At 47.5% G+C, this 27975-nt stretch overlaps 1 protein-coding gene and 1 long non-coding RNA gene across 2 annotated transcripts in view; one reads left to right on the top strand and one right to left on the bottom strand.

Moving 5' to 3' along the window:
- pgm2l1 (phosphoglucomutase 2 like 1) overlaps positions 1-27975 on the bottom strand; it is a 90473-nt gene that overhangs the window by 14182 nt on the left and 48316 nt on the right. Inside the window, exons 7-10 of the mRNA XM_033022165.1 lie at positions 15872-16061; positions 5399-5496; positions 2013-2193; positions 1794-1887 (exon numbers count right to left, since the gene is read on the bottom strand). Of these exons, the coding sequence (XP_032878056.1) occupies positions 1794-1887; positions 2013-2193; positions 5399-5496; positions 15872-16061 (563 nt within the window). The remainder of the gene's footprint in view (positions 1-1793; positions 1888-2012; positions 2194-5398; positions 5497-15871; positions 16062-27975) is intronic.
- Positions 586-16547, top strand: LOC116974055. Its single transcript, XR_004412270.1, has 3 exons — positions 586-595; positions 3120-3121; positions 16347-16547. It is a non-coding gene; the product is annotated as an uncharacterized LOC116974055 (long non-coding RNA).

The raw sequence follows: 27975 nt of genomic DNA, 5'->3' as shown, positions 1-27975 counted from the left end.
TGTTGCTGGGCAGAACACCAGCTCGGTAACTCACACACAGAAGGCTGTGGAGGCCAAGGCAATGGATGTTTTTAAAGCAGAGATAGATTCTCGGTTAGTACGGGTGTCAGGGGTTATGGGGAGAAAGCAGGAGAATGGGGTAGACACAAAACGCTGGAGTAACTCAGCGGGTCAGGCAGCATCTCAGGAGAACATGGATAGGTGACGTTTCACAGAGTGCTGGAGTAACACAGTGGGTCAGGCAGCATCTGTGGAGAACATGGATAGGTGACGTTTCACAGAGTGCTGGAGTAACTCAGCGGGTCAGGCAGCATCTGTGGAGAACATGGATAGGTGACGTTTCACTGAGTGCTGGAGTAACTCAGCAGGCCAGGCAGCATCTGTGGAGAACATGGATAGGTGACGTTTCACTGAGTGCTGGAGTAACTCAGCGGGTCAGGCAGCATCTCTGGAGAAAAGGAATAGGTGACGTTTCGGGTTGGGACTTCTTCTTCTGAAGGGTCTCGATTGAATGCCGGAGTAGACTTGATGGGCTAAATGGCCTAATTTTGCTCCTATCACTTATTAACATATGACACAAAATATCATGTCATAAGTGATAGGAGAAACATTAGGCTATTTAGCCCATCAAGTCTACTCCGCCATTCAATCATGGCTGATCTATCTTTCCCTCTTAACCCCAGCCAAGAAAGCCGTGGATAAAGTGAACGCTCAAGGTCTTTATCCCAGGGTAGAGGATTCTAAAACTCGAGGGCACTGGCTTAAGGTGAGAGGGGAGAGATTTAACAGGGACTCAGGGCAACTTTATCCACTCAAAGGGTAGTCTGCATTGATCGGTTGATACAGCATGGATACGACAGGCCCTTTGGCCCACTCAGTCCATGCTGACCATCGTTCACATTAGTTCTATGTTATCCCACTTGCTTATCGATACCCTGCATAGGAAGGACAAATTGCAGAAGTCAATTAACCGACAAACCAGCACGTCTTTGGGATGTGGAGGAAACCGGAGCACCCAGAGGAAACCCATACGGCACAGGGAGAACGTGCAAACTCCATGCAGGCAGCATCTGAGGTCAGGATGGAACACAGGTCATTGACACTGTCAGGCAGCGGCTCTACCAGCTACGCCACTGTCCCGCCCCGTGCCGTGTCTGAAACCAGCTGCCTGAGGAAGCAGGAGAAACAGATACAATTACCAGGTTTAAAAGACATTTGGACAGATATAGGGATGGGAAGGATTTAGGGGGATAGGCCGGCACGGTGGTGTAGTGGTAGAGCTGCGGCCTTACAATGCCAGACACCCGGATTCAATCCTGACTACGGGTGCTGTCTGTCTGGAGTTTGTACTTTCTCCCCGTGACCTGCGTGGGTTTTCCCCCCACATTTTAAAGACGTGCTAGTTTGTAGGTTAATTGGCTTGGTATAAATGTTAAAAAATTGTCCCTAGTGTGTGTAGGGTAGTGTTAATGTGCGGGGATCGCTGGTCGGCGCGGACCCGGTGGACCAAAGGGCCTATTTCCGCGCCGTATCTCTAAACTGAACTAGTGTGTGAACGGGCGATCGCTGGTCGGCGCGGATTTGGTGGGACGAAGGGCCTGTTTCCGCGCTGTACAGTTCTCTGTGGTCACAGGCAGTGGCTGTCTGTTGGTACTACAGTGCAGAGACCAAATACAAAGGTAAAAAATGCTGGAGAAACTCAGCTGGGTGAGGCATCATCTATGGAGCGAAGGAAATAGTTGACGTTTCGGGTCGAGACCCTTCTTCAGACTTAAAAATACCAAGTGTCTCACCAATGGATTCCTCAAATGCGAACAACACTTCTTTCCCGCTCTGAAGCAACTCGTCGATTCGGTTTCCAATCCACTTGAACCCCGGCAGAGTTTCCTGAAACATAAAGGGACTGGGGTAGGTGGGGCGTAGCGGACGGCATGGGGAAGCTGGGCCGAAGGGCCTGACTTCGAGCTGTACGGCTCGAGCTGTACGACTGCAATGTCGGCAAAGCTTCTCACCTCAAAGTGGAAGCCTTCATGAACGGCGAGGGCCTGCAGGACTTTGGAGGAGACGGTTGTGGCCAGCATGTAGACGTTCTTCACGTCAGAGAGGTCGGGGTGCTCACTCCTCCAGCAGCTAAACATCCACCAGCCCAGGAGAGCCCCCAGCTCGTTGCCAGAAAACACCTTCCATCTGCCACTGCATCGAGACACAAGAAACAGGTTAGATACTTTGGGGGGGGGGTAGACACAAAACGCTGGAGAAACTCAGCGGGTCAGGCAGCATCTCTGGAGAACATGGATAGATGATGTTTCACAGAGTGCTGGAGTAACTCAGCGGGTCAGGCAGCATCTCTGGAGAACATGGATAGATGATGTTTCACAGAGTGCTGGAGTAACTCAGCGGGTCAGGCAGCATCTCTGGAGAACATGGATAGATGATGTTTCACAGAGTGCTGGAGTAAGTCAGCGGGTCAGGCAGCATCTCTGGAGAACATGGATAGGTGACGGGTTGGGACTTCTTCTTCTAAAGGGTCTCGATTGGTGTTAAATCTGTGGAATTCTCTGCCACAGACGGCTGTGGAGGCCAAGTCAGTGGATATATTTAAGGCAGAGATAGCTAGATTCTTGATTAGTACGGGTGTTGGGGTTATGGGGAGAAGGCAGGAGAACGGCGTTAGGGGGGAGAGATAGATCAGCCATGATTGAATTGCAGAGTAGACTTGATGGGACGAATGGCCTAATTCTATTCGTATCACTTATGATCTTATTCGTTTTTCACCAGAGATGCTGCCTGACCCACTGAGTTACTCCAGAATTTTGTGTCTATCTTCAGTGTTCACCAGCATCTACTGTTCTTTTCCACACTACTCGATACCTTGGGCTGTTTACTGTACCTATCTTCAAGGTGAGATTTTAAAGGACTTGACAGAAGTATATGAAATTATGTGAGGCATGGATAGGGTAGACAGTCAGAACCATTATCCTACAGTGGAAATATCAAAGGCTAGAGGGCACAGGTTTTTAGGTGGGAGGGGAAATGTTTAAAAGAGGTGCGTGGGGCAATTTTTTTCAAACAGAGTGGCGAGTGCCCTTTAACACGATGCCAGAGGGTGCTGGAGGCAGATGTTTAAAGGAGACGGGTGATCGATGGTCAGCATGAACTCGGTGGGCCAAAGGACCTTTTCCATGCTATATCTCCAAACTAAACATGTTGTGTAAGCCCCTTTGTGAACCATCTGATCAGTCCTGCTCCATCAGATGGTGTGTGGACAGGTGGGACTAGTGAAAATGGGGCATGTTGATCGACGTGGGCAAGTTGGGTCCACTGCATGTCTCCATGACTGTATTGAGGGTGGAGGTAGGAGGAGAGAGGATAGAAATGACAGCACAGATATTGTGGGTTGAAGGGCCTGTTCCTGTGCTGTTATTTGTTTATATCCCTCTCTCAAACTCAGGATCTTTAGTCAATAACCTTAAAATGTAACCTCTGGACATCAATCACTAAAATACTCCCTGAAGGAGGTGTTTTGACCCAACCACATGAAAACTGTGGAACATAGAACTCGGAACGGTACAGCTGAGGATCTATAAGCCACTGGTCAGGCCGCATTTGGAATATTGTCAGCAGTTTTGGGCATCATATCCGAGGAAGGATGTGCTGGCGCTGGAGAGGGTCCAGAGGAAGTTTACGAGAATGATCCCAGGAATTAGTGGGTTAACCTACGATGAGCGTTTGACCGCACTGGGCCTGTACTCGCTGGAGTTTAGAAGAATGAGAGTGGATGTGGAAAGGATGTTTCCACTGGTGGGAGAGTCTACAGGTCTACAGGTCATAGCCTCAGACTTAAAGGAGATGAGGAGGAATTTCTTTCGTCAGAGGGCGGTGAATCTGTAGAATTCTTTGCCACAGAAAGCTGTGGAGGCCAAGTCAGTGGATATTTTTAAGGCAGAGATAGACAGATTCTTGATTAGTACGGGTGTTACAGGCTAGTGGTTGACATAAGCCTTGATTGTGTTACATGGTGGGGTAACATTGAGGAGCTTAATGGCCTATTCCTATTAGTGACCTGTAGGTTATGGGGAGAAGGCAGGAGAATGGGGTTAGGAGGGAGAGATAGATCAGCCATGATTGAATGGTGGAGTAGACATGATGGGCCGAATGGCGTAATTCTGCTCCTATCACAAGATCTTATGAGCACAAGAGCAGACCCTTCAGCCCACAATGTCTGTACCCAACATGATGCTAACCAACTTCATCTGACGGAACATAATCCATACCTGTACATTCCCCGTACATACATGTGCCTATGCTAAAGTCTCTTAAACACCACTAATGTATCAGCCTCCACCACCACCAAGGTACTACACATGTGCGCAGGTGCCATCGCAATGTTTAAGAAACATTAGACAGGTACATGGATAGGACAGGTTTAGAGGGATATGGGCCAAATGCAGGCAGGTGGGTCTAGGGTAGATGGGACCTGTTGGCCTGTTTCCACGCTGTAAGACTCTATATGACCAACTCTGGCAGAGCGTTCCAGGCACCCACCACTATCTGTGCAAAAAATACTGATGTGCACATCTCCTTTAAACTTTGTCCCTCTCACCTTAAAGCTGTGCCCCCCAGTATTTGATATCTTCAAAAGGTTTCAAAAGGAAAAGGTTTTCTGACTGTCTACCCCAGGGGTCGGCAACCTCCGGCCCACGGGCCGGATCCGGCCCCTAACCCAAAAACAACCGGCCCGCAGGCGCGTTTTTTGTTTCAATTCGTTATTGCGACCTGGGAACCGCAGCCAGTCCTGGGGCATGCAGCCGACCTGGGGCCTGCAGCTCGTCCCGGGAACGCGAGCTGATCTGGGAACTGCAGCTCGTCCCGGGGCACACAAGCACCCTGGGAGCGACAGCCAATCCGGGGGCAGGCGGGCCGACCTGGGAACTGCAGAAAACGAATTGAAAAACACGTGAAAACTAATGGGAAAAACAACACCAAGTGTCACACTATGGCGATAGATGTGGCCCGCCATCTGCTCACACACATGGGTCCTGCCTGGCCCCTATGCAGAACAAGGTTGCCGACCCCTGGTCTATCCTATCTATGCCTTTCATAATTTTGTATAGTTTTATTAGGTCTCCTAGCAACCTTTAACGTTCCAGAGAAAACAATCCAAGTCGACCCAACCTCTCCCTGTAGCTAATGATCTATAATCTAGGCAGCATTCTGGCAAAGTTCCTCTGCACCCTCTCCCTGCAGCTAATCCAGGCAGCGTTGTGGTAAACCTCATCTGCACCCTTTCCAAAGCCTTCCAATTTGGGGATGACCAGAATTGCACGCAATAAAGTGGGCAGTAATGAAAGCTGTGCACAGCACCGAGTGACGAACATGGCTCACTATGAACACTTACTCCTCTTGCTCTTCTGCAACAGCCAGTCTGTCGGCATCGGGATCTGTGGCCAACACAACCCGAGCCCCTTCCTTCTCAGCCAACTTGATTGCAAGAACCTAACGACAGAGAGCAGAGAAAGGTCACGTCAAGTGAAGTCTATTTACAGTGACGGGTCACTACTTACTGAAGTATCATCGTTGACATGGAGAGACAGAGAGAGAGAGAGAGACAGAGACGGAGACGGAGACGGAGACGGAGACGGAGAGGGAGAGGGAGAGGGAGAGGGAGAAATGAGACAGAGAGAGAGAGAGAAAGAGAAAGCGAGAGAGAAATGGAGAGAGCAGAGATAGAGAGAGAGAGAGAGACACACACACACACACAGGCAGAGAGAGACACAGAGAGAGGCAGAGACAGGGAGAGAAAGAAAGAGAAAGAGAGACAGGCAGAGAAAGACAGAGAGAGAGAAAGAGAGAGAGAGACAGACACAGACAGAGAGAGAAAAAGAGAGAGACAGACAGAGACACAGACAGAGAGAGAAAAAGAGAGAGAGACACAGACAGAGAGAGAGAGGGAGACAGAGAAAGGGACAGAGAGAGAAAGAGAGCGAGAAAGGTAGGTGGAGGAGTAGGCCATTCGGCCCTTCGTGCCAGCACCGCCATTCAATATGATCATGGCTGATCATCTACAATCAGTTCCTGCTTTTTCCCCATATCCCTTGATTCCTTTAATCCTGAGGTAAATCTCCCTCTTGAAAACATCCAGAGAATTGACCTCCATTGCCTTATGTGGCAGAGACAGAGAGGGAGACAGAAAGAGAGAGAGAGACAGAAAGAGAGAGACAGAAAGAGAGAGACAGAGAGAGAGAGAGAGAGAGAGAGCGAATGAGAGAGAGAATTGTGCCATACTATTCGCTCCTAAGCTGTTAGTGTACGAGGGGCTCAGAACTGTCTCAGAGTGCAAGATGTGGACTCTACCAAGCTTCCACACTTCCCCTATCTATGTACCTGTCACAATGTCTTCCACATGTTGTTATTGTCCATCTCAACTACTTCCTCTGGCAGCTCGTAAATGCACCACTCTACACGTGATAAAGTTCCCTTTTAAATTTCTCCCCCCCTCACCTTAAATCTCTGCCCTCTAACTTTGTACTCCCTTCCCCTTCATAAAAGTAATGACTGCAAAAGAATGCCCTCCACTTTGAGACACTGAGTATGTGATTAGCAGCCATGAGCCAAAGGCAAGTTCATCAAACCATCCTTTATAAAGTCAGTCACAGATTTCACCATTTGTTCAATCAAGAAAACAACATAAGAAGATGCTGATGCTGGAATCTTGAACAAAGCACAAGTTTCTGGAGGAATTCAGCAGGATGGGTAGCATCTGTGGAGGGAATGGACAAACGGCGTTTCAGGTCATAAGGAATAGGAGTAGAATTAGGCCATTCAGCCCATCAAGTCTACTCCGCCATTCAATCATGGCTGATCTATCTCTCCCTCCTAACCCCATTCTCCTGCCTTCTACCCATAACCTCTGACACCTGCAATGATCAAAAATCTATATATCTCTGCCATAAAAATATCCACCGACTTTGTGCCTTCTGTGGCAAAGAAATCCACAGATTCACCACCCTTTGCTGAAGAAAATTCTCCTAATTTCCTTCCTAAAATAATGTCCTTTAATTCTGAGGCTACGACCTCTAGTCCTAGACTCTCCCACAAGTGGAAACATCCTCTCCACATCCACTCCATCCACGCCGTTCACTATTCTGTATGTTTCAATGAGGTCCCCCCTCATTCTTCTTAGGGATAGGAGTGGAATTAGGCCATTCAGCCCATCGTCTACTCCGCCATTCAATCATGGTTGATCTATCTCTCCTTCCTAACCCCATTCTCCTGCCTTCTCCCCATAACCTACAGGTCACTAATAGGAATAGGCCATTAAGCTCCTCAATGTTACCCCACCATGTAACACAATCAAGGCTTATGTCAACCACTAGCCTCCTGTCTGATCACGTATCCCTTCACTCCTTTAATATTTAGTAGTAGGCCCCCCTCGGTCATGACTGACCATGGGTCATTATATTTATATTTATGTTAATATTATCTGTTGAGGTTTCATATATTATTAAATAATTTGCCAGACCATTTGCACCAGACAATAGACAAGAGGTGCAGTAGTTGGCCATTCGGCCCTTCATGCCAGCACCGCCATTCAATGTCATTTGACGGCACTGGGCCTGTGCTCACTGGAGTTTAGAAGGATGATGGACCTCATTGAAACTTACCGAGTAGTGAATGGCTTGGATAGAGTGGATGTGGAGAGGATGTTTCCACTCGTGGGGGAGTCGAGGACCAGAGGACACAGCTTCGGAATAAAAGGACGTTCCTTTAGAAAGGAGATGAGGAGGAGTTTCTACAGTCATAGGGGTGGTGAATCTGTGGAATTCATTGCCACAGACGGCTGTGGAGGCCAAGCCAGTGGGTATTTTTAGAGTGGAGATTGACAGATTCTTGATTAGTACAGGTATCAAAGATTAGGGGAGAAGGCAGGAGAATGGGGTTGAGAGGGAGAGATAGATCAGACATGATTGAATGGGGGAGTAGACTCGATGGGCCAAATGGTCTAGTTTCAGCTCCTAGGACTTATAAACTAAGTAATGGGTCTAGATATGTTTGCCTGTAAGGTTTACGTTAGATACAGCGCAGAAGCAGGCTATTTGGCCCATCGGGTCCGCGCTGACCACCGATCCCTGTGCACCAGCAATAACCTACACACTAGGGGCAATTTACAATTTTTGGCGCAACCAATTAACCTACAAACCTGTACGTCTATGGAGTGCGGGAGGAAACCGGATCACCCGGGCAAAACCCTTGCAGTCACGGGGAGAACGCGCAAACTCCATCCAGACAGCACCCGTGGTCGGGATGGCATCCAGGTCTCTGGTGCCGTGAGGCAGCAGCTCTACCCGCTGTGCCACTCACTGATACTTGCTGACTAGGAACGGCGCCCTGGTCACAGAATTGGAGGTATTGAGTGATAGGAGTAGAATTAGGCCATTCGGCCCATCAAGTCCACTCCGCCATTCAATCATGGCTGATCTATCTCTCCCTCACAACCCCATTCTCCTGCCTTCTCCCCATAACCCCCGACACCCGTACTAATCAAGAATATATCTATCTCTGCCTTAAAAATAATCCATTCATTTGGCCTCCACAGCCTTTTGTGGCAATGAATTCTACAGATTCACCACCCTCTGACCAACGCAATTCCTCCTCATTTCCTTTGTACATCCTTTTATTCTGAGGTTATGCCCTCTGGTCCTAGTCTCTCCCACTGGTGGAAACATCCTCTCCACATCCACTTTATCCAGGACTTTCACCATTCGGTAAGTTTCAATAAGGTCCTCTCTCTATCTTCTAACTCCAGCGAGTACAGGCCCAGTGCCGTCCAACGCTCATCATAGGTTAACCCGCTCATTCCTGGGATCATTCTCATAACCCTCCTCTGGACCCTCTCTAGAGCCAGCATGAAGACATTCCTCCTCAACTCCTTCCTGAAGGTTAAGGTTGCCGTACACTAGCCGCTGCCGCTGTTGTTGCCATGAACTTCGCCTGACAGCTACTTCCTGCTTGCTGCAGTTTCGCGGGCAGCAGTGTGTGTCCACGCCTGCGTGAAGGTTGAGGCATGGCAACGAGCCAAGAGAGCAACGAGCCAAGGCAACTGCTTCCCAGCCTGTCCGACCTGTGACATTTGCAAAGGGCTGAGCTGGCAATGGCAGGGGGATTGAATTACTGAAGTCAAAACTCCACTCAGAATCACCGCACCATGGGGTTAACCATTCCAGAAATAGAAACATATATAGACAATAGGTGCAAGAGTAGGCCATTCAGCCCTACGAGCCAGCACCGCCATTGAATATGATCATGGCTGATCATCCAAAACCATGGCTGATCCCAGTTCCTGCTTTCCCCCCGTATCCCTTGATTCCTTTAGCCCTAAGAGCTAAATCTAACTCTCTCTTAAACAAACGGCTTTCTAAACTAATGGCTGATTCCTTGCCCACTTGTACTTGATCAGTGAAGATTGACACTAAATGCTGAAGTAACTCAGCGGGACAGGCAGCATCTCTGGAGAGAAGGAATGGGTGACGTTTTGGGTCGAGACCCTTCTTCAGACCCTTGATCACTTGTCTTTACATTTCTACACAAAGTGCTTTCCCCCCATATCCCTTGATTCCGTTAGGCCTAAGAGTTAAATCTAACTCTCTCTTGAAAACATCCAGTGAATTGGCCTCTACTGTCTCTGTGGCAGAGAATTCCACAGATTCACAACTCTCTGGGTGAAAAAGTTTGTTCTCACCTCAGTCTTAAATGGCTTCCACTTTATTCTAAGACTGTGGCCCCTGGTTCTGGACTCGCCCAACATTGGGAACATTTTTCCATTTTTGACATGTACAGTCAGTCTGAAAAAGGGTCTCGACCCGAAACATCACCTATTCCTTCGCTCCATAGATGCTGCCTCACCCGCTGAGTTACTCCAGCATTGTCTACCTTCGATTTTTGCAGCATCTGCAGTTCTTTCTTAAACATAATGTCTTCAGAAAGTCGCAATTGTATCCAATTCTATGGCTTCCACCGGCCGCTTCTTCCAGATATCGACTACCCACTGGTGGAAAAAGTTTCCCCTGAGGTCCCTCTTAAATCTCTCCCCCCTCACTTTAACCTTATGCCTTCTAATTTTAGAATCCTCTACCCTGGGAAAGAGACTGTGAGCGTTCACTTTATCCATGTCCCTCCCGATCTTGTACACCTCAATAAGGTCACCCCCTCAGCCTCCGAAGAGGGAGTAGTTTAGACTCACTCAGTGATCACTCCTGGCAATCGATCATTTTACTGATGATGACAGCACTTATGTACACTGTGGAGGAAGGAACTGCAGATGACTGGTTGCATCGTGGCTTGGTTCGGCAACTTGAGTGTCCAGGAGCGGAAAAGAATGCAGAAAGTTGTGACCACTGCCCAGTCCATTATCGGCTCTGACCTTCCCACCATCGATGGGATCTATCGCAGTCGCTGCCTCAAAAAGGCTGCCAACATCATCAGAGACCCACACCATCCTGGCCACACACTCATCTCTCAGTTGCCATCGGGAAGAAGGTACAGGAGCTTGAAATCTGGAGCATCCAGGTTCAGGAACAGCTTCTTCCCCACAGCCATCAGCCTATTAAACACAACTTCAAACAGGCTCTGAACAATAACAGTCTATTGCACTTTATCTGTTTATTTTTGTGCATATCTATGGTCTATGGTATATAGACACGCTCAACTTTTATTTCCTGTTCTGTATTATGTTTACATGTTCTGTTGTGTTGCAGCAAGCAGGAATTTCATTGTCCTATCTGGAACACATGACAATAAAACTCTCTAGCTTGTTTACACCAAAGATAGACACAAAATGCTGGAGAAACTCAGGGGGTCAGGCAGCAACTCTGGAAAGAAGGATGGGTGATGTTTTGGGTCTGAAGTAGGATGTCGACACGAAACGTCACCCATTCCTTCTCTCCAGAGATGCTGCCTGCCCCGCTGAGTTATTCTAGCATTTTGTGTCCATCTTCCTGTGTGTACTGTGCCGGGTATGAGGGAGAAACCTCATTATATTTGCAACGCCCTCTGAAAAAAATCCATGTACAAGCCCAACATTCTTCAACTTTTCACCTCTTTGAAACTAGGGTTAAACGTTTTTGTAAACTGGTGTCAGTATTTAGTTAAGACGACAACACCTTGAAAGTAGAGGCAAAGCACTGCAGATACTGGCTAATCCACAAAAGGACACAAAGAGTGCCAGAGTTGAAGAGTTTTACAGTCTGAAGAAGGGTTTCGGCCCGAAACGTTGCCTATTTCCTTCGCTCCATAGATGCTGCTGCACACGCTGAGTTTCTCCAGCTTTTTTGTGTACCTTCGATTTTCCAGCATCTGCAGTTCCTTCTTGAACACAAGTGCCAGAGTTACTTGGCAAGTCAGGCAGCATCAGACTCTGAAGAAGGGTTCCGATCCAAACCATTGCCTGTCCATGAATGAATGATATTGGCCAAGTATTCACATACAAGGAATTTGCCTTGGTGCTCTGCCCGCAAGTGACAGCATGACATACTGTGACAATAGACAATAGGAGCAGGAGTAGGCCATTCTGCCCTTCGCGCCAGCACCGCCATTCAATGTGATCATGGCTGATCACCCACAATCAGTACCCCGTTCCTGCCTTCTCCCCATATCCCCTCACTCCGCTACCTTCAAGAGTGCTGTCTAGCTCTCTCTTAAAAGTATCCAGTGAACCAGTCTCCACCGCCCTCTGAGGCAGAGAATTCCACAGACTCACAACTCTCTGTGAGGGAAAAAAAATGTTTCCTCGTCTCCGTTCTAAATGGCTTACCCCTTATTCTTAAACTGTGGCCCCTGGTTCTGGACTCCCCCAACATCGGGAACATGTTTCCTGCCTCTAGCGTGTCCAAACCCTTAATAATCTTATATGTTTCAATAAGATCCCCTCACACCGGGAATTAACCTGGTGAACCTACGCCGCACTCCTTCAATAGCAAGAATGTCCTTCCTCAAAATAGGGGACTAAAACTGCACACAATACTCCAGGTGCAGGTCTCAGACTGTGACGAGATAAAGCACAGGAGGGAGAGATCAGGAAGCTGAACCATCCCACCAACAACGAGAGAGCGGACCTGAGCTACCATCCACCTCATCGGAGTTTGCAGTTTCATTTTCTTGTCACGTGTACCGAGGTACAGTGAAAAGCTTTTGTTGCGTGCTATCTAATCTGCAGAAAGATCCTTGGACTATCTTTAAGAAAGAACTGCAGATGCTGGAAATATCGAAGGTAGACAAAAATGCTGGAGAAACTCAGCGGGCGAGGCAGCATCTATGGAGCTAAGGAATAGGTGACATTTCGGGTCGAGACCCGAAATGTCACCTATTCCTTAGCTCCATAGATGCTGCCTCGCCCGCTGAGTTTCTCCAGCATTTTTATCTACTTTGGACTATCTTTGATCAGAATTTACCTTGCACTAGACATTATCCCCTTATCATGTACACTGTAATGACTCGATTGTAATCATGTATTGTCTTTCTGCTGACTAGTTAGCACGCAACAAAAGCTTTTCACTGTACCTCAGTACACGTGCCAATAAACTAAACTCAGGAAGGGAGCTTAGTAGAATGGTGTCAAGACAGCAGTTTCTCCCTCAATATCAACGCAAGGACAGAGCTGGTCGCCAACTGCAGGCAGCAGTATGGTGTACAAGCCCCAATCTGTACCAATGGTGCTGAAGTGGAGATGGCCTAGAGCTTCCAAGTTCATAAGTGATAGGAGTAGAATTCGGCCATTCGGCCCATCAAGTCTACTCCGCCATTCAGTCATGGCTGATCTATCTCCCCCTCCTAACCCCATTCTCTGCCTTCTCCCCATAACCCCTGACACCCGTACTAATCAAGAATCTATCTATCTCTGCCCTAAAAATATAAAAACATAGAAAATAGGTGCAGGAGTAGGCCATTCAGCCCTTTGAGCCAGCACCGCCATTCAATATGAAAATGGGTGATCATCTAAAATCAGTACCCCGTTCCTGCTTTTCCCCCCATATCCCTTGATTCCTTTAGCCCAAAGAGATAAATCTAACTCTTTCTTCAAAACACCCAGTGAATTGGCCTCCACTGCGTCCTGGTGGTTCCAAAGTTCTTCCAATGACGGAGGCCACTGTGGTCTTCGGGACCTGCAATGCTGCAGAAATTGGTTTATACCCTTCCCCAGATCTGTGTCTTGACACAATCCTGTCTCGGAGGTCTAAGGTCAATTTTTAGTGTCATAGCAAAGGGTCTGAATACTTAGGTAAATGTGATATTTCAGTTATTTCATTTTAATTACTTTGCAAAAATTTCTAAACACCTGTTTTTGCTTGTTTATTATGGGGTATTGTGTGTAGATTGATGATAAAAACATGAATTTAATCCATTTTAGAATAAGGCTGTGACAAAGAAAAAGTGTGGGGATTTGAATACTTTCTGAATGCACTTTAAGTCCACAAAAGGCCGAGGAAATTCAACATGCCCAATGACTCTTATCAATTTCTACAGATGCATCAAAGAAAACATCCTATCCAGATGCGTCACAGAGACAACAACCTGGCTGCTCAACACCCGGCTTGAGATCTAACTATTCCTTTGGTTCATGTTTCATTCGCAAGAAGAAGAAGACAGCTTGATATAACAATTGCTCACTGCAAGAAATTGCAGAGGTGTGAATGCAGGCCAGTCCATCACAGGCCAGTGAATGCAGGCCAGACCAGCCTCCACGCCAACAACTCCATCTATACTTCACCCTGTCTCGGGGATAGCAGCCAACATAATCATGGACCACTCACAACCCGGCCCTTCCCTCTTCTCAGCTCTTCTGTTGGACAGAAGATACAAAGGCTTGAAAGCACGCACCACCAGGTTCAAGGATAATTGCTTCCCCCTGCTGAGGGTGAACTCCCGATCTTCCAATCTACCTCGTTGAACCCCCTGGACTTTTTAAAAAAACAATCTGCGATTTCTCTGCAGCTGTAATTCAGCAATCTATTTATTCTCTCTCTGTGCATTAACTGACATACACATACTTCCATCCGGCAAAACTGACTTCATCCATTTCACCACGAACTTCCATCTGGCAAAACTATGTCCAAGACGCCTCACACGCTCTTCGTCTCCTTCATGATTTCCGTTTTCCAGGCCCCCACTTCCTCATCTTCACCATGGATGTCCAGTCACTCTACACCTCCATCCCCCACCAGGAGGGTCTTAAAGCCCTCCGTTTCTTCCTCGACCGCAGAAGCAACCAATCCCCGCCTACCGATACTCTCCTCCGCCTGGTCCTTACCCTCAACAACTTTTCCTTTGACTCCTCCTATTTCCTCTAAATCCAAGGTGTAGCTATGGGCACGCGCGTGGGCCCTAGCCTCGAACTCTACCTCCGCTACATCGACGACTGCATTGGTGCTACCTCCCGCACCCAAGCAGAACTCACTGACTTCATCCATTTCACCACGGACTTCATTCCGGCAAAATTAACAACATTCATACACGTGTATGCTATGAGTTGCCTGCAAGGTTTTTCACTGAGTCTCGGTACATGTGATAATAATACTAATACCAAATGGATTAAATTATATCAGCACATCATTTACATCCCCTCCCCACCCCCCCCCCCCATCTCACAAAATCAGAGATTGAGAGTCATGCAGCATGGAAAATAAATTACATTAGGCATTGATTCCGCACCAACCATCGACCACCCACTTACACTAACCCCACACTTATCCCATTTTCACCCTTCCCACATTCTCAGTAACTCCCCGCAGATTCTACCACTCACAGCGGCCAATTAAACAACCAATCTGGACGTCTTTGACTTCTGGTAGGAAACCGGGGCACCCGGATAAAACCCACGCCGGTCACGGGGAGAAGGTGAAAACACCACGCAGACAGCGCTGGGGTCAGGATTATACCGGGGCTACAGGAACTGTGAAGCAGCAACTCTTCCAGCCGCACTTTAAATCGAGGAGTTGCAAACCCTTCTCCATCACTTGTCTTTAGATTGCTGCGCAAAGCCCCCAGGTACGGGACAGACTTCACTTTGTGTAAAGACAAGTGATCAAGGGTCTGAAGAAGGGTCTCTACCCGAAACGTCGCCCATTCCTTCTATCCAGAGATGTTGCCTGTCCCACTGAGTTACACCAGCTTTTCGTGTCAATCGTCAGTGATAGACAATAGGTGCAGGAGTAGGCCATTCGGCCCTTCAGGCCAGCACCACCATTCAATGTGATTATGGCTGATCATCCTCAATCAGTACCCCGTTCCTGCCTTCTCCCCTTATCCCCTGACTCCGCTATCTTTAAGAGCCCTATCTAGCTCTCTCTTGAAAGTATCCAGAGAACCGGCTTCCACAGACTCACAACTCTCTGTGTGAAAAAGTTTGTCCACATCTCCGTTCCAAATTGCTTACTCCTTAATCTTAAACTGTGGCCCCTGGTTCTGGACTCCCCCAACATCCGGAACATGTTTCCTGCCTCTTGAGTGTCCAAACCCTTAATAATCTTATGTTTCAATAAGATCCTCACTCATTCTTCTAAATTCCAGTGTATACAAGCCCAGCCGCTCCATTCTCTCAGCATATGACAGTCCCGCCATCCTGGGAATTAACCTGGTGAACCTACGCTGCACTCCCTCAATAGCAAGAATGTCCTTCCTCAAATTTGGAGACCAAAACTGCACACAAGGAAATACAAGTGATCAAGGAATCAGCCATTTGCTTAGAAAGCCATTTGTTCAAGAGAGAGTCAGATTTAAGCTTAGGGCTAACGGAATCAAGGGATGTGGGGAGAAAGCAGGAACGGGGTACTGATTGTGGATGATCTAAGTTTCCAAAACATGGAAGAGTGATTGTTACCAGCACACATTCGCCCTCCTCTGGATTGGGACATTTGACAGTGGAAAACTCGGGGTCTGGATCCTTCTGCTCCGGAACTGGAATGGGTGGAGCGAAGCCAAACGCCTTGAACGCCGCCTGCACATAGTCGTGCCCAACGCCGTGGAAGGAAGTGTGCACAAACTTGACTGACGTCTTGCTGTTGAGTTCTCTAAATGGGAGGAAAGAAGCATCTCAGTGTCCAACATTCCACCGGGTTAAAGCAGCACTTGTGTTCAGACAGTAACAATATCAAGGACAAGTACACTTTCAATAGATTCGTGTTGGTGTCAGAGAACAGCTCATCGTTGTAAAGAATACAAACCTTTTCCAAAGCACCAGCAGCAATCCATCTCTCACCCAGCATTTAAATATAGATTTTTATTAACAGGTATTTTTGGTAAGAAAAGGAACAGGAAATGGGGGAGAGTCATAGAGCTATACAGCACGGAAACAGGCCCTTCGATCCATCTTGTCCCTGCTAACCAAGTTGACATCTTGGGTAGGCCCATGCACCTGCACTTGATCGATATGCCTCTAAACCCATATATCTGTCCAAATGTCTTTTAAACAGTAAAAGAAGCAAGTTCACATGATGCCCGGTCCATCACAGGTACCGACCTCCCCACAGTTGAAGGGATTGATAGAAGTCGCCACATCAATAAAGGCAACCAGCATCATCAGAGGCCCACACCACACTGGCCACGCTTTCATCTCACTCCGGTCATGGAAAGAAAGCTAATTTTGGGCTAACAATCGAGGTTAGCAAAAAGTTAGCAATTAAAGATAAAGGGAGTAATGGGGAGACCCTGGAAGTAGAAATAATGACTGTCCACAGATGCATTGTAGGAATCATAATGTCAGGTTGCATCACAGCTCTGTCCAAGACTAAGAAATTGCAGAGTTGTAGATGTAGTCCAGTCCATCACACAGATCAGACTCCGATATGACTGTCTACACCACGCTGCCTCAGAAAAGCAGTCAACATAATCAAGGACCTGTCCACACCCCGGTCATTCCCTCTTCTCACTGCTCTCATTGGGCAGAAGCATGAAAGCGCGCACCGCCAGACACTGGAACAGCTTCTTCCCCTCTGTGACGAGGCTTCCATAAGCTACTGTCCGATTCACCTCTACACCATTGTGGAGATTGGACCTAGTCAATGGAACTGATGCGCTACAATGCTGAGAACTATATTCCGCACTCTCTACCTCTTGTAGTTTTTGGCCTTGATTGTATTTATGTATGGTATGTCTGATAGCATGCAAAAACAAAATGTTTCACTACACCTCAGTACGTAATAGTAATAAACCTAAACCTATTGAGAGGTTTTATTGAAGATCTTATTGAAACATATAAAATTATTAAGGGTTTGGACACGCTAGTGGCAGGAAACATGTTCCCGAGGTTGGGGGAGTCCAGAACCAGGGGCCAGTTTAAGAATAAGGGGTAAGCCATTTAGAACGGAGACAAGGAAACACCTTTTCACACAGAGAGTTGCGAGTCTGTTGAATTCTCTGCCTCAGAGGGCGGTGCAGGCCGGTTCTCTGGATACTTTCAAGAGGGAGCTAGATAGGGCTCTTAAAGATAACCGAGTCAGGAGATTATGGGGAGAAGGCAGGAACGGGGTACTGATTGGGGATGATCAGCCATGATCACATTGAATGGCGGTGCTGGCTCGAAGGGCCGAATGGCCTACTCCTGCACCTATTGTCTATTGAGAGCTACATCAGAAAGTACAAATAACATTTGTAAAAATATATTTGGACAGGTGCTTGGATAAGAAAGGTTTAGATGGAGACACGAGGATCTGCAGATGCTGGAATTTTGCGTTGAACACAAAGTGCTGGAGGAACTCAGGGGTCAGGCAGCATCCGTGGAGGAAATGGACAGGCAACGTTTCGGGTCAGGACCCCTCTTCAGACTGATGGAGATGGGGTAGAAAGCTGGAAAAAAGGTGGGGGCGGGGAAATGCCTGCTAAATTAACGATTTAGACGAGGGAATTAAATGTAACATCTCCATGTTTGCAGATGACACAAAGCTGGGTGGCAGCGTGAGCTGCGAGGAGGATGCTGTGAGGTTGCAGGGTGCCTTGGATAGGTTGGGTGAGTGGGCAGATGCAATGCCAGATGCAATATAATGTGGATAAAAGTAAGGTTATCCAATTTGGTGGCAAGAACAGGGGGCAGATTATTAGATTAGATAGATATAATTTATTGCCACACAGCCAGGCTGGTGGAAATTTGGGTTGTCTGCAGTGATACAATAATAAAGAACACACAACCACAATAAAACTGTAACACAAACATCCACCACAGCATTCTTATCTGAATGCTCAGATTATTATCTGAATGGTGTCAGATTAGGAAAAGGGGAGGTGCAACGAGACCTGGGTGTCCTTGTACATCAGTCACTGAAAGTAAGCATGCAGGTACAGCAGGCAGTGAAGAAAGCTAATGGCATGTTGGCCTTCATTGCAAGAGGATTTGAGTTTAGGAGCAAGGAGGCCCTACTGCAGTTGTACAGGGCCCTGGTGAGACCACACCTGGAGCATTGTGTGCAATTTTAGTCTCCTAATTTGAGGAAGGACATTATTGCTATTGAGGGAGTGCAGCGTAGGTTCACCAGGATACTTCCCAGGATGGCGGGACTGACATATGATGAAAGAATGGGTCGACGGCTTGTATTCACTGGAATTTAGAAGGATGAGAGGGAATCTTACAGAAACATATAACATTCTTAAAAGATTGGGCAGGCTAGATGCAGAAAAAATGTTGCCAATGTTGGGGGAGTACAAAACCAGGGGTCACAGTTTAAGAATAAGGGGTAGGCCATTCAGGACTGAGATGAGGAAAAACATTTTCACCCAGAGAGTTGTGAGTGTGGAATTTCTGCCACAGAAGGCAGTGGAGGCCAATTCACTGGATGTTTTCAAGAGAGTTAGATTTAGCTCTTAGGGCTAACGTAATCAAGATATATGGGGAAATAGCAGGAACGGGGTACTGATTTTGGATGATCAACCATCATCATATTGAATGGCGGTGCTGCCTCCAGAGATGCTGCCTGTCCCACCGAGTTACTCCAGCATTTTGTGCCTAAATATGATCTGCCTCGATCTTTGATCCCTATGGATATTTTGATTTATTATGATGAGGTCGAATACAGAGACAGGATCTTGTTTGAATTATGAAACTTAAATAGAAAGTGCTGGAAATAGCGGGCAAGTCAGGCAGCATTCTGCACTGGGAGAACCCGAATTGTTCTGGGTCGTCGACCCTTTATCAGAGCAGGAAGGTCCAGACAATATTTCTGGGTCACACCCAAGATAGACAAATAAAGCTGGAGTAACCCAGTGGGACAAGAGGAGTTGAGTATAGGAGTATATAGAGGTCCTTCTGCAGTTGTATAGGGCCATAGTGAGACCACACCTGGAGTATTGTGTGCAGTTTTGGTCCCCTAATTTGAGATAGGACATTCTTGCTATTGAGGGAGTGCAGCGTAGGTTTATTTACAAGGTTAATTCCCGGGATGGCGGGACTGTCATATGCTGAGAGAATGGAGCGGCTGGGCTTGTACACTCTGAAATTTAGAAGGATGAGAGGATATCTTATTGAAACATTTAAGATTATTAAGGATTTGGACAAGCTAGAGGCAGGAAACATGTTCCCGATGTTGGGGGGAGTCCAGAACCAGGGGCCACAGTTTAGGAATAAGGGGTAAGCCATTTAGAACGGAGATGAGGAAACACTTCTTCACACAGAGAGTTGTGAGTCTGTGGAATTCTCTGCCTCAGAGGGCGGTGGAGACCAGTTCTCTGGATACTTTCAAGAGAGAGCTAGATAGGGCTCTTAAAGATAGCAGGGATATGGGGAGAAGGCAGGAACGGGGTACTGATTGGGGATGATCAGCCATGATCACATTGAATGGCGGTGCTGACTCAAAGGGCCAAATGGCCTACTCCTGCACCTATTGTCTACTGGGACAGGCAGCATCTCTGGAGAGAAAGGGACCTTTCTTCAGACTTGCGTATCTTTGGAGTGTGGGAGGAAACCAAAACACCCGGAGAAAACCCACGCAGGTCACGGGAAAAATGTACAAACTCCATACAGACAGTACCCTTAGTCAGGATCGAACCTGGGTCACTGGCCCTGTGAGACAGCGATTCTACTGCTGCGCCACCGCGCTGCACTATTAATTCTTTCCACTCTCATCTGAATCCCGACTCAAACGGAGTCTGAGGAAAGGTCCCGACCCCAAAACATCATCTGTCCATCCCCTGAAGATGGGGCACAAAATGCTGGAGTAACTCAGCGGGACAGGCAGCATCTCTGGAGAGAAGGAATAGGTGACGTTTTGTGTCGAGACCCTTCTTCAGACTGAGAGTCAGGGGAGAGGGAGCCAAGAGATATGGAAGGGTAAGGTGTGAAAACAACAGATCAAAGCAGACGATGCTAAGGAATTGTAGAATGGTTCACTGTTGGCTGAGGGGAAGGTGACAAGGAGGCAATCAAACAGTAAAATTAATCAGGACAGAGAAACTAGTCGGAGAACTAGGGTGGGGGAGGGACGGAGAGAGAGGGAAAGCAAGGATTACTTGAAGCTGGAGAAATCAAAATTCATACTGCTGGGTTGTAAACTGCCCAAGCGAAATACGAGGTGCTGTTCCTCAAAATTGCGTTGGGCTTCAGTCTGACGGAAAGGTCAATGTGGGATTGGGAGTGCGAGTGTGAGTTAAAGTGTTTAGCAACCAGGAGATTGCATACATCTAGGCGGACTGAGCACTCTCGGTATGAGAAGACAGAGGATCGGAGTTGGTGAGCTGTGTAAGGATTTGACAATACACGGTGAAAAATGCGGGCAGTTGATGCAGAAGGTTATTTTACTTCGGAGTCACGTGAGTGACTACGTGAAGAAGCCCTCCAGCCCGCATGCGCGTCAATACGTCTAACGCATTGCGCACGACTGGCGTCGCTCCTCCAGCGGTAAGTTTCAAACCCTGCAGGTAAGTTCAAAACTTATTTTCAGGTTGTATATTTGGTTGCAGGAATCTCTTTTACAGAGTTTCCTGCTGGATATGGAAATCCGTGTTGACATCCAGACGGGCCGCGGGGAAACCGGCTACAGAGGACCGCGGGAGTGCGGGTAGCCGGCGGCTGTCGGGTTCGCTGCCCGAGTCGCTGACAGTGCGGTCAGCGACTTCAGGCTTTGGCAACCCCGAGATGGGGCAAAGCCAAATGGAGTCTGACGAGGCCTGTGGACTCGGACAAGTCAAGCCAGGAGGGTTCCCCTCCGACAAACATGGGTAACGTCCTCGGGCATTTATCCCAGATGGAGCAAGGATAGCGTTCTCGAACGTTCATCCTACAGAGGATGCTCCATCATGATATGCTCCGTGAAACGGTGCCATATCAGCGCAGGTCTCCTCGGGGGCCTGCGGCAGCGCCTGTTTCAGGGCTGCTTAAAAATCCCTCTCTCTGTGGAGGGGAGTGCCAGGGGTCAGTGTATGACTGACTCCAAATTCAGAAGTATGTCCATGGGATGCATGCGTGAGGTTCAAGAATTGTCTGCCATGGCATCAAGGTTTGCGATACCCTCGCAAACAAAGGAGCCGCTGCAGGAAGAGTTGGCTTCCAGCATCAACTACCTCACGTCACATCATTACAGGAACAGGTGACGGCTGCAAAATTCCATACACCTGTAAATTGTGCATTCCTGAAAGTGCCGGCAGTGAACAGCTCTATCTGGGGAGACATTGGAGGGGGCATCAAAACCCAGGAAATGAAACTCCAACAAATTTTAAAAATTACTGGCCTCAGGCATCACGGCATTTGCCAGATCTGTGGATGGCGGGCTCTTATCGGACGTCCAGCAGGATGCCCTGGCGTAGATGTGCAATGCATACTTCGAAATGAACTGCTTTCGAAAGATCGCCATCAGACCTGCCTTAACTCCCAAATTTGCAGGCTTATGTAAGGCCAGCAATGTCCAGCCGCTGAATCTTCTCTTCGGGGAAGACCTACCCAAACAGGTAAAAGACCTGGATGAGGAAGCAAAAGCTGTCGGACTAATCAAGGTACCAACGACGAGCAAAGCTTCACCGTTTCGGCGACAACACCCCTACGCATCCATCGGCAGTAAGCGATTCACTGACGCTGGTGGCAGCTCGAAAGCTGATTCTCTGGGCAGATTCTCTGGTCTTCTAGGCCAAGGCCCAAGCCGGCCCTCAGGGAAAATGCGCATCCACGCACCCCAGCAGTCCTACCCTCCAAATCTCGAGGACGGAAATAGAACCCGCATCAGGTGCCTTTGGGCTTACCATAAGACCACCGGTAACCATGGAGGGAGGTGGGTCTGGTTCTTTCCGAAACATGGGTTGTGTGGACCAGTTACAAGTTGGTGATAGATTACACTTGGTTTTTGCACAAATGTTAATAGGATAACATCAGATCAGTTTATACTGCACAGTATAAAAGGGTTCCAAATTGAACTTTCCTTTAACTCATTGCCACCCATACAATATACACCAAGTTGGGCATTTATTCATTCCAAACAAAAAGGTTTGGATATACAAGCAGATATCCAAACAAGTAAAAGATCTGGATGAGGAAGCAAAAGCTGTCGGGTTAATTAAAGCACCCACGACGAGCAAAGCTTCACCGTTTCGGCGACGACACCCTGCGCCTCCAAAAAAGAAAGATGGAGGATGTCGGATCATCCTTGATTTAACTCATATGTGCAGTATAGACATTTTAAAATGAAAAACTTTGTTACTGTCTAACAACTGATTCTCAAAGGATGCTTTATGGCATGCATCGATCTCAAAGATGCATACTATTCAGTTCCCATTCACAGGGATCACCGGAGATATTTGAAATTTAGCTGGATGGGGCAACGATAGCAGTTTAAAGCGTTGCAAAATGGGCTAACTTCAGCTCCCAGGTTATTTACCAAATTACTAAAGCTTGGGCTGCTCAGAGCTCAAAAACACATTGTTATGGCCTATCTGGATAATATTCTAAAACGCTGTATTTGGCTAAATTAGCTGTTTCAGCCGTGAAACTAATATTTGAGAAATTGGGGTTTCTCATCCATCCAGTTAAATTTAAGTTGATACCAACTAGAGTTATTGATTATTTGGAATTTACCTTTAACTCTATTAATTTGTCTGTGACACTGCCCGGGGGAAAGAGATTAGAATTAATAGAAGCCTGTAACAACCTTGTTGTTATGAAGCAGCCTTCTATTCGTCAGGTGGCTAGTGTAATTGGCAATATAGTGGCTGTTTTTCCAGCTGCGCAATTTGGGTCTTTGCATTATCAGAACTTACAATGTGCAAAGGAGCAAGCTCTCAAGTACCATTTAGGTCATTGTCAACAGACCTATGCTATTACCAGCTGAAGCTATCAGAGTTACAATGCTGGACGAACAGTATTCAGCATTGCTCCAGTAACAGAGGCAGATGGGATGTGCATGAGTTACCAATTCTTCAGTTATATGGTATCAACTACCTAGAGACACTGGGGGGCATTCTATGGGTTAAAGGCTTATTGTGTGAATATGCATAATCTGCATGCTCAACTACAAGTTGATAACACTACGGTGGTGGCATATATTAATCACATGGGTGGAATCAAGTTAGTATCCTGTGATAGTTTACCTAACCTCATTTGGCGCTGGTGTATCGTCACGTAAAATCAATGACATTGTTGCTCGATATGGAACACCGAATATCGATTTGTTTGCGTCTAGGCTCAATCACCAGTTGCAAAAATATGTGGCATGGGAGCCACACCCAGGGCCAGTGGCGATAGATGCATTCTCGCTACACTGAGGAGGAATGTTCTTTTATGCCTTTCCTCCATTTTGCCTCATCAGTCGGATCTTGCAAAAAATCCAGCAAGATTCCGTGTCAGGCATTTTCGTAGTGCCTGACTGGCCTATGCAGCCATGGTTCCCGCTGATGTTGGGAATGATAATAGAACCGTATATGGTTATTTCTAAACACAAAAATTTGCTGGTTCATCCCGTGACTCGGGAAGCCATCCTCTGCATGACTTGCAGACTCTAAGAAGACCGTTCCTGGGGCTCGGGTTGTCAGACCGAACCATGCTCACTGCAGCTTGCAGGGATAGCACCAAAAAAGCAGTAAATTTCCTCATCAGGAGATGGGAAGTGTGTTGTTTAAATGCTAATATAACATATAATACAGCGCGGATAACTGACGTCTTGGAGTTCATTTTCAAATGGGTCTTTGACAAAAAATTAAGTTATAGTGCCATTAACTGCGCCAAAAGTACCTTCTGATCATATTTGCTGCAGGGATCGGGACCCACTCTGTCGAGTCTCACCATCTGAATTGAATTGAATCCTTTATTTGTCATTCAGACCTTTCGGTCTGAACGAAATGCTGTTGCCTGCAGCCATACATGTAATAATAACAAAACACAATAAACACAAATTAACATCCACCACAGTGAGTTCACCAAACACCTCCTCACTGTGATGGAGGCAAAAGTCTTAGAGTTACTGTCTCTTCCCTCCTCTTCTCCCTCTGCGCCGAGGCGATACCCCACCGGGCGATGGTAAGTCAGTCCCGCGGTTCAAGCTCCGCGGCCCGGGGGTGGTCGAAGCTGCCGCCCTCCAGTCCAGCGGACGCAGCTGTTGCAACGGGAGCTCCGGAAAACAGGCACCAGCCTGTGACCTGCGAGCTCCCGACATTGTCCTCCACTGGCCCGCGGCCGAGCCCCGGATCCAGGTCGCCGCCGCCAGAACGCCGCCTCAGAGGCCGGAGCACCGTCTCCGCCCCGCACCGGGCCGCCCACACGGCAGCGTCTCAGCCCCGCACCGGGCTGCCCCCACGGGAGCACCTTCCAGCCGGGAGCCGGTCCGCCCTCACCGGAGCGCCTTCCAGCCGGTAGCCAGGCCTCCCACACGGCAGCGTCTCAGCCCCGCACCGGGCTGCTCACACGGGAGCGCCTTCCAGCCGGTAGCCGTGCCGCCCGCTCAGGAGTGTCTCAGCCCCGCGCCGTCCGCCCTCACCGGAGCGCCGAATCGTGCCGCTACCCGGACGTCGCCACAGCTCGAAGACGGCCAGCCTCGCGTTGGTGAGTCCTGGCTGGCTCTACCTCCGGACCCTCGAGTTCCGCCATTAGGCCTCAGCGCAGACGGGGGAAGAGAAGGGGAATACAACAAAAAAGTCGCATTCCCCCGAAGGGAGAGACAGAAAGCCCTGTTTCACCCTCCCCCCACATACATAACACCACCTAATAACCAAAAAATTACTAAACTAGATATCCAGATTTATGAAGGATATCTTTAACACAATTTATCCCAGGCCCAGGTACACGGAAGTATGGGATATTAACATTGTGTTAACACTACTTCGCCGGTGGGCACCAGCTACACCCTTATTTTTGGCCCGGCTCTCATATAAGGTAGTTATGCTCATGGCGCTGGTTCAGCGCAACGCGTCCAGTCGTTGCATAAGCTACAGCTGAACAGAATGGTTATATCTACCAACATAATAACGTTCTATGTAAATGAGTTATTAAACTAAGCAGACCTAAAGCTGGAATTTCTGGCATATCCTAAAGTTGGGCCTAAAGCTGGAATTTCTGGCATATCCTATGGACCATGGATTGTGTGTGTTGTCACACATATTCATCAACATTTTAAGGCTACAAAGAAACTTAGAGGCACAGAGCTGGCAATGTTCGTTAGCCACAAAAAAACACACAAGAGGGTTTAAGTGCAGACCATCTCCAGATGGTTTAGATATGTATTGGCTTGTGCAGGAGTGAACACTGATGTTTTTAAATCTCACTCCACCAGGGTTGCGATAACATCAGCAGCAAGGTTCATGGAGGTTCTGCTGGACCACACCCTAGCGACAGTAGGATGGTCAAATGAGCGGACTTTCCAAACCTTATATAATAAACCAATTGCCAGGCCGGGTTCGTTTGCCAACTCAAGTTTAAGTTCTATTTGCTTATGATTTGCTTATTATTAGCATCAGCATGTTTTAAATCTATGTCGTGTCTGAATGCATTATTAGTTTTTCAAGCATTTCTGGTCAACTGAAATCTTCACGTAGTCACTCACGTGACTCCGAAATAAAATAGGAAGATTAAACGAGAACTTACCAGTTTGAAGTTTGATCTTTATTTTATGAGGAGTTACGATGAGGGATTACGTGTCCTCCGCTCCCAACCCTCTTTTCATAAAGGTTGTGTGGTAGTTCTAGTTTCTCGAATCTTCCTATAATCAGTTCAATAACCGTTATCTATGATTTCACACCGCTGCTTTGAAGATTAACGCGCATGCAGGCTGGCGGGCTTCTTCACGTAATCCCTCATCGTAACTCATCAAATAAAGATCAAACTTCAAACTGGTAAGTTCTTGTTTAATCTTTCTATTAATGGGCACATGGAAGGCACAGGTTCCATTGTGTCCTCAAGAAGAAACATAAATGCTGGTGTAGAATTAACAATGGGTAAAATGCGTGGCATTAAAAGAAAAATCCAGCATGGAACTAAGGGAAAAAATGGCAGTGCTGGAGTAACTCAGCTGGTCAGGCAGCATCTGTGGAGAACACGGATAGGTGACGTTTCACAGAGTGCTGGAGTAACTCAGCGGGTCAGGCAGCATCTGTGGAGAACATGGATAGGTGACGTTTCAGAGTGCTGGAGTAACTCAGCGGGTCAGGCAGCATCTGTGGAGAACATGGATAGGTGACGTTTCACAGAGTGCTGGAGTAACTCAGCGGGTCAGGCAGCATCTGTGGAGAACATGGATAGGTGACGTTTCACAGTGCTGGAGTAACTCAGCGGGTCAGGCAGCATCTGTGGAGAACATGGATAGGTGACGTTTCAGAGTGCTGGAGTAACTCAGTGGGTCAGGCAGCATCTCTGGAGAACATGGATAGGTGACGTTTCACAGAGTGCTGGAACAAATTTTTCGGTGAACTGATACGTCAGTCAATGATGCCGAGGTCGCCGAAAAAAATCGCCAAGTGGGGCAGGCCCTTTAGAGACTTGGAATTATTTTCCTTGAAATGCGGGCAGACCTGATAGAAGTATATAAAATTATGAGAGGCGTAGATAGCGTAGTCAGAACCTTTACCGCCAGAGCGAAAATATCAAATATTTGAGAGCATAGTCTTAAGTTGAGAGGAGCTAAGTTTAACGAAGATGTGCGGAGAAAGTTTTTTGTTTTTTTTAACACAGTGCCTGAACCGTGCTGCCAGGGTGGTGGTTTAGGCACATCTGAAAACTGTATATGTGGGCAATATACTACAATGCACAGAATTTATTTTCATGTTCATGTCATAGGAGCAGAATTAGGCCATTTGGCCCATCAAGTCTACTCCGCCATTCAATCATAGGGTCATGGAGTGATACAGTGTGGAAACAAGGCCCTTCGGCCCAACTTGCCCACATCTCCCAGCTACACTAGTCCCAATTGCCTGCCCTTGGTCCATATCCCTCCAAACCTGTCCCGTCCATGTACCCGTCTAACTGTTTCGTAAACAATGGGATAGTCCCAGCCTCAACTACCTCCTTGGGAAGCTTGCTCCATACACCCACCACCCTTTGTGTGAAAAGGTTACCCCTCGGATTCCTATGTTTAAGAAGGAACTGCAGATGCTGGAAAATCGAAGGTAGACAAAAATGCTGGAGAAACTCAGCGGGTGAGGCGGCATCTATGAAGCGAAGGAAATAGGCGATGTTTCAAGGGTCTCGACACGAAACGTCGCCTATTTCCTTTGCTCCATAGATGCTGCCTCACCCGCTGAGTTTCTCCAGCATTTTTGTCTACCATCGGATTCCTATGAAATCTTTTCCCCTTCACCTTGATCCATATCATCGGTATGTCCTCTGGTCCTCGATTCTTCTACTCTGGGCAAGAGACTCTGTGCATGATCAGCCAACCTCTCAATACCATTCATCTGCCTTCTCCCCATTACCCTAATTTCTGCTCAAACGGAAATCGATTTAAAGAGTGGTAATTAGGAAAAGAAAAGGAGAAAGAAGTAGGAGAAAGGATGAGGGAAAATTAGGAGATCCAGGCAAGTTTCAAGTCGAGT

Source organism: Amblyraja radiata, chromosome 6, assembly GCF_010909765.2.
Source record: "Amblyraja radiata isolate CabotCenter1 chromosome 6, sAmbRad1.1.pri, whole genome shotgun sequence".
In the NCBI taxonomy this organism is placed as follows: Eukaryota; Metazoa; Chordata; class Chondrichthyes; order Rajiformes; family Rajidae; genus Amblyraja; species Amblyraja radiata.
Note: the sequence above shows the minus strand (reverse complement) of the source record. Positions and strands in the feature narration are given on the sequence as shown.